Source organism: Monodelphis domestica, chromosome 5 (genome assembly GCF_027887165.1).
Source record: "Monodelphis domestica isolate mMonDom1 chromosome 5, mMonDom1.pri, whole genome shotgun sequence".
NCBI classification, from domain to species: domain Eukaryota; kingdom Metazoa; phylum Chordata; class Mammalia; order Didelphimorphia; family Didelphidae; genus Monodelphis; species Monodelphis domestica.
The window spans coordinates 29,163,669-29,173,853 of NC_077231.1; the positions used below are offsets into that span (position 1 = coordinate 29,163,669).

Genomic DNA, 10,185 nt, shown 5'->3' on the forward strand with positions numbered 1-10,185 from the left:
TTTTATTTTGGAATTCCATACTGATTTCTTCCAGAACTTGAGATCAATTCCCATTTTGTGTTTTTGAAATTTTCCATGTGATTGCTTGAATCTAATAATTTCCCATTGGTTGTGTATTTTGCTCTTTTTTCTTCACAGAAAGCTTTTTTTTTTTGTCTTTGGACGGGAACTCCAAAAGCTGCTTGCCAACCCTTTCTCCTCTGCTGACTTTTGCCTTGAATCTGTCTTTCCTGCTTTGGAAGCTTGAAATAACAATACAATATAACTCTTTCTCAACTTAACTCTTCTATAATTTTCAAAGTTGTCATTTAATTTTTTTATCTAACTTGTGAGAAACTTAATGACTACAATAGTCATTAAGGGATAATTTTGCACCCAAGATTTTAATTTCAGGATGGAACTGGATTTTCAGTGATCAAGAGATGGGATGTCCTAGGTTCAAACCTGGCCTCAGACACTTCCCAGCTGTGTGACCCTGGGCAAGTCACTTGACCCCCATTGCCTAGCCCTTATCACTCTTCTGCCTTGGAGACCTCCTGTCTTTCCTATGAAGTAAGTCATAGTCCATCTATGCTTTCCCATCCTGAGTAACTCTTGCCTAAGTCTTCTCATAAAACCACCACAAATGTTTGACCTAACATGCTAGAAATCATCCTTTAGATATCTTGGCATTTTATGGATTCCAAATAGAATATTATCCATTGACTATTCCTTATTCTTTTAAAAAATTGGTTTTTACATTTTAAAAAATAAGCATGTTCGTGTCTCCCTCCCAATTTATCTTCTTCAATTTAACAATGAGAAAAGAAAAGAACTTCCTAAAAACTATATGTAGCTTAGTGAAACACATTCTCACATAGACCATGTTAAAATATATGTCTCAATCAAAATTTTAATTGACTCACTTCTCTGGAAAAGGATGGATAGTCTGCTACATCTTTTATATCTCTGGATTTATTTCTCATTCTTGCTATTTCACCAATCCATCTTTTTTTGGTCATAACATCCATTCATAATATTCTTTCTACCGTCCAACCCACCAACATAATAGAACAATGAATAGATATTTCACACATATTTTCCATACTCATCAGCTTGACTTGTTTTTGTAATAATTCTGGACAGAATTATAAGGAGTGTTTTCATGTCTCTTTTTCTGTTGATTGTTATGGATTTGGAAGAGAATAGAGAACATATGAGCTGAAAAACATGCATATTAATGATGCTAACTCCACTAATCACTATCCTGGAATCCTCTAGAGTAATAGGCTTCAACACAGAAAGCTGAGACTTTTCCTGTTCACAAAAGGAAGCTAGGAAGTCATTTTAGTGCTGTCACTCCCCTACAATCTGGAAACCACACCAATCTTAATAAAGATATGGAGGCTTACAGTTTTTTAATCCTATCTCCAGACCAAAAAAATGCTTTAATAAATCTCCTTTGGAGACATGGGATATGTTTATGTTCATGGGTTTTCTTTTCCCCTCCCTAGGGAAGAGATTTCACAAAATCAGTCACTCAGAGTGCTATTGCTGCCAGATGAAGCAATTAAAATGGGTAGGATTAGAGGGGGGGGTGCAGCAAAGTGACTCCATGGATTGAGATACACACCTAGAAATGGGAATTCATGGGTTCAAATATGACCTGAGACACTTCTTAGCTGTGTATCTCCATTTAATTTCTTAATACCCATTGCCTTGTCACTCTTATGCCTTGGAACCAATACACAATATTGATTCTAACAAGATAAAGCTTAAAAAAAAAAAAGAAGGATTGCATAGGCCGATCTGATTACGTCTCTTAATTATTAAGTACCTTGAATTCAGGTAGTTCTCAATTGTATTTTCACTCATTCACTAATTCACTGATTCACTGAATGAAATTTCCCCTTTTTACCCTATATATTTCTAAAATTAATTCCACTTAACTAAAAAATAATACCCTAATGTACTGGTTACTATATTTTAGAAATTAAGAAACTGGAGTATAGAATTTAGTTTCAAAGCAAAAGAATGAACTTGTGAAATAGTGAGGGGTTTTTTGATTTTTTTTTTACTGTTTCTATCATATTTCTCTACAAGTATCTTCTATTAATTGCTAAAACTCTAATTATAAATGGTATGAGACACTCACTGAATTTAGAGATTCTAATCTACTAAGAGGGTAAGTTATTTTGTTTTATTTTTTGTTTTTCTTAGGCAAAGATTAATGCTGGTAGTTTATTTGTAGAGCATTCACTTCTACATGTCTCAGGAAGAATAGAAATATACAAAATGGTAGATGGAATAAAGAGAACCAAAACAGTTCTTCAGAGGTTGTAAAAAGGCACCACTCCACATGTATTGTGTTTAATGATTTATGCATAACATTAATTATTAAATAATAATTGATTCTGGCAAATGGATATTAAATAAACAAAAAAGCATTTCAGTATGAGTTCCATTTCATTCAGAAATCCATATAATGAGATGGGATTTGAGAAATTCTCCAAGAAAAGAAACCAAAAGCTACAGCTTAGGAAAGGTTGGAAAGAAAATGGGAGAAGTTAATAAGAGGAACAGAGATATATTGCTATACTTGGAAAAAGAGAACATGACCCATGAAAGCAAACAAAGAGATGTTTTTTCCATTTAGTTTTTTTTGTTGTTGTTATTTGTTTGAAAAAGTTGCTGCTCTCTGGATTGCATCCTTAAAAGCTTGCCTCACTTGCTGGTTCCTTAGGGTGTAAATAAAGGGGTTTAATAGAGGGGCAACTGAAGTATTGAGTAAAGATATTCCTTTGGTTAAAGATATTCTCTCCTTAGCAGAAGGTTTAATGTACATGAAAATGCAGCTGCCATAGGAGAGGGAGAGGACAATCATGTGAGAGGAACAGGTAGAAAATGCCTTTTTCCTCTGACTAGCAGATGGAATTCTCAGGATTGTCAGGGCAATGTGGACATAGGATAGAATCACTAGTGTTAAAGTAACTAAGAGTGTCACTAAAGCTAAAATGAAACTGAGGAGCTCAAGGAATTCTGTGTCTGTGCAAGAGAGCTGCAACATGGGAGCAGTGTCACAATAGAAATGATCAATGGCATTGGAGGCACAGAAATCCAGTTGGAGGCCTGCAATAAGGCCTGGGAAGATAATCAAGAAACCAGATACCCAAGAGCTAAGAACAAGCTGGGTACAGACTTTGCTGCTCATAATGGTTGTGTAATGCAGAGGTTTACAAATGGCAACATAACGGTCATAAGACATGGCAGCCAGAAGATAAAATTCAGATGCCCCAAGAAGGAAGGCAAAAAATAACTGAGCAACACAACAATTATAGGTAATGGTTTTGTCCCCAGTTGCAATACTAACCAGAAATTTAGGGATGCAGACAGTTGTATAAGAAATTTCCAGGAGGGAAAAATTTCGAAGGAAGAAGTACATGGGAGTCTTGAGATGAGAGTCCAACAAGGTGAGAAGGATGATGGTCAGGTTGCCAGCAACACTTAATATATATGTAAGGAACAGGAAAAGGAAAAGTACAATCTTCCATTGAGGATCATCCGTCAATCCTAAAAGGATAAACACTGTCACTGTTGTACGATTTCCCATTATCGATGTTAGATTTTTACCATACCTGCATCTGAAAATAAGAAAAATCCAGTCTGAAAATACTCAAGATACCCGAGAGAATAATCACTATTGATTACCAAATATAATGGAGAGAGAACAATACATGCTGTCTTGTAAAAAAGATCTTTATCTTTTTAACTAGTAGTTCTTCATTAGATTTGCCTTACCGATTATGATATTTAGACCAAAACAAAAATGTTTGCATTCCCTGAGAAGATGAAACAAATAGTGAGCCTTCACAAGTCAGCTGAAAGGTAAAAAATTAAGTTGGCAAATGGGCATGTGACAATTCATCAATTGAATCATCTGTTGGTGGAAAATCAAGTTTGTGGTATTTTATGAGTGGGAAAGATGTGATAAGAAATTTTTCTTTTGGTATATTTCAAAATCCATTATTTCACTTACCCGAGAATGTCATGTATTTATTTTTTTTCTTTTGTAAAAAAATCCCTTCTATCTTAAAATCAATACTAAATATCAGTTCCAAACCAAAACAGTAAGGGTTGAGCAGTTCGGATTAAGTGACTTGCCCAAAGTCACCGAACTAGGATATATATCTGATCCCAAATTTGATTCCAAGACATACTTTCTCCAAAACTGTGTCTATCCCTTAAGTTACTTAGTTACTCCATATATCATTTATTGAGATGGATATTTCTCTTTTACCCCTTGGTGAAAAGTTTCATTTGTTATGGTCACCAAAAAATAAAATTAGCCTATGGTTACCAAGACTCTTGATTATAGCTCCTTTTTTACTTTGACCACAAACATGCAATCTATTACCGGGTCCACCCTTAATGTCTTTATGGCTTTCTAGGGATTACAGAGATTGCATTCTTCAAGTATAGCCTTAAGGAAAGCCAATACACAGTATTGACTCCAAGACAGAAGGTAAGGGTTTAAAAGAAAAAGAAAAAGAAAAAGAAAGCAACCTATACTTATTACACACACACAACTTTCGCTTCTCTCCATGAGAAAGGTTCAAAGAAGAAAACAACTATTTATTTTCTAATCCTTTCTGTTCTACCTTTGTCTTCAATACATTTTCAGCAGTTGAAGAAGACCTACAAAAAAAAAGAACAAAAAAAGTATATTTAACTTTTTTTTCCAACTTAAAAATACAGTCAGGAGATTCTTTAACTATGCAACTCCTGTTGTGTAGACTTCACAGACATTTGTTAATTCAGGGACTCATGGGGAAGATAAGTATTGTAAGAGGACCCATATTTTCACATATACTCCATTTGTACCTTAAAGAAAAATGAAAAACTGAAGAAAATGCACCAAGAACATACTCACTTTTCTGAAAGACCTTTTTAAAATTTAGTTAGAACTTAATGTTTACTGGTGAAACATGATAGGTTGATCCTTTGCTTAAGGAAACTCAAGTTACATATATAACCCATCTGCCTCTGTCTCTTATATAAGTGTACTCTCACAAATGCATATACATATACATAGAAATCATCAAAACAGGACATGATTTATTCATTGAGGCATGGTCCCAGATCTGACATCTTGGGAAATTGTCCTTGTTATATTACAGTGCAACATAATTTCCTGGATCATCTGGGAGATGCTTTGGTACCCTCACTATGATCAGAATGTAATTAATATACAGTGCTGTTCCTTTGACAGAGATATTTCTTTTGTCTTTAAAAAATATTGAGCATGATGTGGACTGGCAATGCACAGTAAGGGGTAGTAATAAGAATGGGACCCTTGTACTCTAAAATCTTGCATCTCACTAGCTAGCACTAGTTAAACATCAAGTTCAACACCTATAGTTTCAGCATTAATCAAACATGAATTTTAGATTGTTCAATTATACACTCTGTGTACCAGATCAGCAATGTTCTATGCTGGGCATCAGCTTTGTACCCATTCTCTTTTATATTGTTCTTAGAAATAATTAATTACCTAATGTACCATATGACATCCCCATGCTTCTACTCTGGAAGGGCATCAAAACCTCTCCTTGACAAATAATGACAAGGTGGATATTGGAGGAACCTCCACCTGAGTTTGGAAAGGGAGATGCTGAACCCCCTGGACCCCAATAGATATACCAACCCTGATCCACAGAATGTGGTAACTCCACTCCTTAGAGGAAGCTGCCATCCTACTACTCCATACTATCAGCCCCAAAGGATCTACTTTACTAGCCCCTGGACATAACCATTAGCTCTAAGGCTACTTGATTAGCCTCTGGACTATTCCACCAGCTATTAGGCCATCATAGCACCAAAAACCACCACTTCTTCAAATAAAATTATTTTCTTACTTCTGAACTGGATGGAGTTTGAGCCTCCCATTCTGGGCAGAGACTGCTACAGACTTGGGTGTGTTTCTCCCACATCAAGTCCACAAGAATTACACATTTCTTATCTGGTGCTTTTTAAATGTATTATTATTTTCATGAACAAACAAGTGGCCCTAGGGATCTATTCAGAAGTTGCTAATGAATTCCCAGCCTAATTGACTTTTGTGAGAATTTCAAATGTGGGACTTAGGGGATGGAGTCCACAGAGATAGGTGAGCAGGATTAGGTGGACAACATTAAAGGTTAGGTGCTTTGGACAATTATATACATTGTCCAATAATCTGTTATCTAAAATTGTGGAAATCTATGTTCTGAATGTTATGGGGTAAGTTTACTTTAGCTAAGATTCCCATGTCCTCTGAATCTGAGAAGGGAGTTATCACATATATAAAAGTAATTATAATAGAAAGTAGAAGGTGATTTTCATAACATTGTTTTTAGGAAAATTTCAGGTGGAGAAATCATTTCCATACATATATTCTATCTTGTGGGTATTTTTTCTCCTTTGATATTGCAAGCTTTTAAATTATGACACTTTTTGGTTTTGGCCTCTTTATCAGCTAACACATGGGTTAATTCCCATAACTAAATTGTTAAATTCCTGAGAACAGGAAATTTCCTCTATCCCCAGCATGTAGTATCGTGCCTTGACTATTTGAGGTTTCATACTATTGTTTCATCATTGTAGAGAGCTTTCTTGTTAGGAAATTCTTTCCAACCCAACAAATTAGAAGCTGTTTGGCAATTAATTGTCTTAGAGAGTTGTCTGGACATCTCCAAAATAATGAAGGGGTGAGAAAAAGGGATGTAATGAGAAAGGGGGAAGGGAGAGAGACTATGGGAAATTTTTCCTCCTATAAAAGAGGTCTACAAGGAAAAGTTTTTTATAGTGGAAGTGTAAATATATAGGGGATAGGGTGGCAGACAATGCTTGAACCTCACTCATCAAAATAGGTTCAAAGAGGGAAGAATATATATGTATATACATAGTTATGTATGGAAATGCAACTTATCCAGGGAAAAAGGGGAGAAAAAAGTAGAAGAAGAAGAAGAAGAAGTAGAAGAAGAAGAAGAAGAAGAAGAAGAAGAAGAAGAAGAAGAAGAAGAAGAAGAAGAAGAAGAAGAAGAAGAAGAAGAAGAAGAAGAAGAAGAAGAAGAAGAAGAAGAAGAAGAAGAAGAAGAAGAAGAAGAAGAAGAAGAAGAAGAAGAAGAAGAAGAAGAAGAAGAAGAAGAAGAAGAAGAAGAAGAAGAAGAAGAAGAAGAAGAAGAAGAAGAAGAAGAAGAAGAAGAAGAAGAAGAAGAAGAAGAAGAAGAAGAAGAAGAAGAAGAAGAAGAAGAAGAAGAAGAAGAAGAAGAAGAAGAAGAAGAAGAAGAAGAAGAAGAAGAAGAAGAAGAAGAAGAAGAAGAAGAAGAAGAAGAAGAAGAAGAAGAAGAAGAAGAAGAAGAAGAAGAAGAAGAAGAAGAAGAAGAAGAAGAAGAAGAAGAAGAAGAAGAAGAAGGAGGAGGAGGAGGAGGAGGAGGAGGAGCAGGAGCAGGAGGAGCAGGAGGAGCAGGAGCAGGAGGAGCAGGAGCAGGAGGAGCAGGAGCAGGAGCAGGAGGAGATGATGATGATGATGATAAAAGGGAGGGCATATTAGGGAAAGCAATAATCAAAAGTAAAATAGACTTGAAGAAGGGCAGGATAAAAAGATAGAGAAGTAACAAGAAAATATGATAGAGAGAAAAAGCACAGTAATCATTACTGTTAATTTTAAAATGATGAACTCACCTATAAAATGGAAACAGATAACAAGATGGATAAGAAACCAGAATCAAACAATATGTTGTTTACAAAAGACACACTTGAAACAAACACGAATACAGACACTGAGATAAAATATAGGCCCACAGAAGAATCTAATTCTTAAATAAAATTCTCTAATTCTTAAATAAAGCTAAACAAAAAACATCAGAGGTAGCAATCATTATCTCAGACCAAAAAAAAGTGAAAATAGACCTAATTAAAAAGAATTAGGGAAACTACATTTTGCTAGAAGATACCATAGCTATAAAAATATTAAGGGCCACTTTATCTGATATAGGCCTCATTTTTCAAATATAGAGTGAGTATAGAACTGAGTCAAATTTATAATCAGAGCCATTCCCCAAATGATAAATGGTCAAATGATATTTTGTTTCAAAAGAAGAAATCAAAGCTATCTATAGTCACAGAATAACACTCTAAATCATATTGATTAGAGAAATGCAAATTAAAATAATTCTGAACCAGTACCTTACACCTATCAGAAATGACAAATATTGGATGGCATGAGGGGAAAATAGATATACTGATGAACTGTTGGTAGAGTAGTTAACTCATCCAGTCATTCTGGAGAATAATATGGAACTAGGCCCAAAGGGATCCAAAATGTTGTATACCCTTTGAACCAGAAAGGCACTTCTAGATATATACACCAAAAAGATCAAAGAAAAAGGAATAGAATCTATTAGTATAAAAGTATTCATAGCAGATCTTTTGTGATGGCAAAGTTGGTTACTGAGGGGATGTTCATCAAATAAGGAATGGCTTATATATTGTTGTAGGAAATGATGGGTGAGCACTTCAGAAAAACATGGCAAGATCTATATGAACTGATAAAGTGAAGTGAGAAGAACTAGGAGATCATCACGAACAGTAACAGTAATGTAATGATGATCAATTGTGAAAGATTTGGCCACTCTGATCAATACAATGATTCAATATAATTCCAAAAGTTTAATAATGAAAAAATTCTATCAATCTCCAGAGAGAACTGATGAACTTTGACTGCAAATTGAAGTATAGTTTTCTCATTTCTTCATTTTCGTTGCTATTTTTTAAATATGTCTAATATGGAAATATGTTTTTCATGATTTCATGTATATAACTGATTTCATATTCCTTGACTTCTCTGTGAGTATGGTAGGGATTGGGAGAAAGAGAATTTGGAACTAAAATTTTTAAAAGAAAAGAATGTTAAAATGAGTATTTTATTAAAGTAGGCCATACAAACAATTATTTTGCTTACTGGTTTGCCTGAATAAATCTACAGTTGGTGTGAGAGGTTTCTTTCTCCCCATAAATGACCATAATATAAAATAAAAAGAAATAAATAAAATGGAGAAGAAAGGAAAGAAGGAGTGGTGGGGGAGGGTCCAAAGGGAAGAAGAACAAAAAAGGTAAGAGAAATCAAAAAGATTTTTACCTAACCTTTTATGGCTTATGTCAGGTCTACCTTCTAAACATAATATTTTTCTCTCAGCTCCATCCAATCCTCATCTTTCCTCTAATGATCTCAAAACTTTTATTACATGTACTGCATTTTTGTCATTATTTTGATCTATGGTTTTATTCCATGCTCTGTTATATTTCAATAATTCAGTCAAAGGATTTGACTATTTTCTCTTTTCTAGAGTACAATGCATAGTTTCCAATTAGGTCATGGAAGAAGACAATTAACATATTTGACTCTAGCCTTCTGGCAATTGTGGCAACTTCTCTGAAGGAAAATTATAGAGGTCATAATGAATGTTTATTTCAAGTGATACTGCCATGATTTTTTAAAAAACAAATATGGCAGAGAAACTTTGGAAATGGTGACAATTCCAAGCCCACAAGTTCATCCTTAGAGTCCACTTTAAGATGCTATTCAGTGCACTCTTTTATAAGCCACATTGGAAATAGCACCACCAAATGTTTTTCGAAGCAAATGGTGAAATCATTCTTCAGATGTGAGTTTCTTGGATACCATTTTTTAGGGTCGATGAAGGCAAAACCATTATACAATTGATTTTCAATGAGAATATCTGACCTTAAAAACTTTTGTATTAAAAAAAAAAAAAAGCTTGATTCTTTGGGACTTCCAGTCAAGATGGCAGCTTAGAGAGAGCTAAAGTTCAGATCTCCGGAAACCCCTTCCTTACCGATCTCAAACTGTATGCTCCTAGGACACCGAAATTCAAAACAAACAACAGGATAGATCCCGGGAACCCTCCTCCTGGACCTGGATCAAAAGGTACAGCCACCCAAAAGCTAGAACCCAAGATCACTAGGATCTAAGGGGTAGGCAGAAGGAAGGTCCCAGGACCCATCCCCCCCAACCCAGAGCTCTGAGTCCGAGGCAGCAGCAGGAACCTAAGAGACAGCAAAAGGACCCCGGAGGGGGGGAGGGGGTGCATCTGGGTGGCTCAGTGGATTGAGAGCCAGGACTAGAGAGAGGAGGTCCTAGGTTCA

At 35.3% G+C, this 10,185-nt stretch overlaps 1 protein-coding gene across 1 annotated transcript; it reads right to left on the reverse strand.

Annotated features, from left to right (window-relative positions):
• On the reverse strand, positions 1–3,891 carry LOC100016928 (olfactory receptor 6C74-like). The gene has a single exon (XM_056800996.1). The coding sequence runs from the start codon at positions 3,587–3,589 to the stop codon at positions 2,651–2,653; it is 939 nt and encodes a 312-aa protein (XP_056656974.1). The 5' UTR covers positions 3,590–3,891; the 3' UTR covers positions 1–2,650.
• Positions 3,892–10,185: the final 6,294 nt, after the last annotated feature.

Coding starts and splice junctions, on each gene's coding strand:
- LOC100016928 (XM_056800996.1), bottom strand. CDS start 3,589: ATGGGAAATCGTACAACAGTGACAGTGTTTATCCTTTTAGGATTGACG.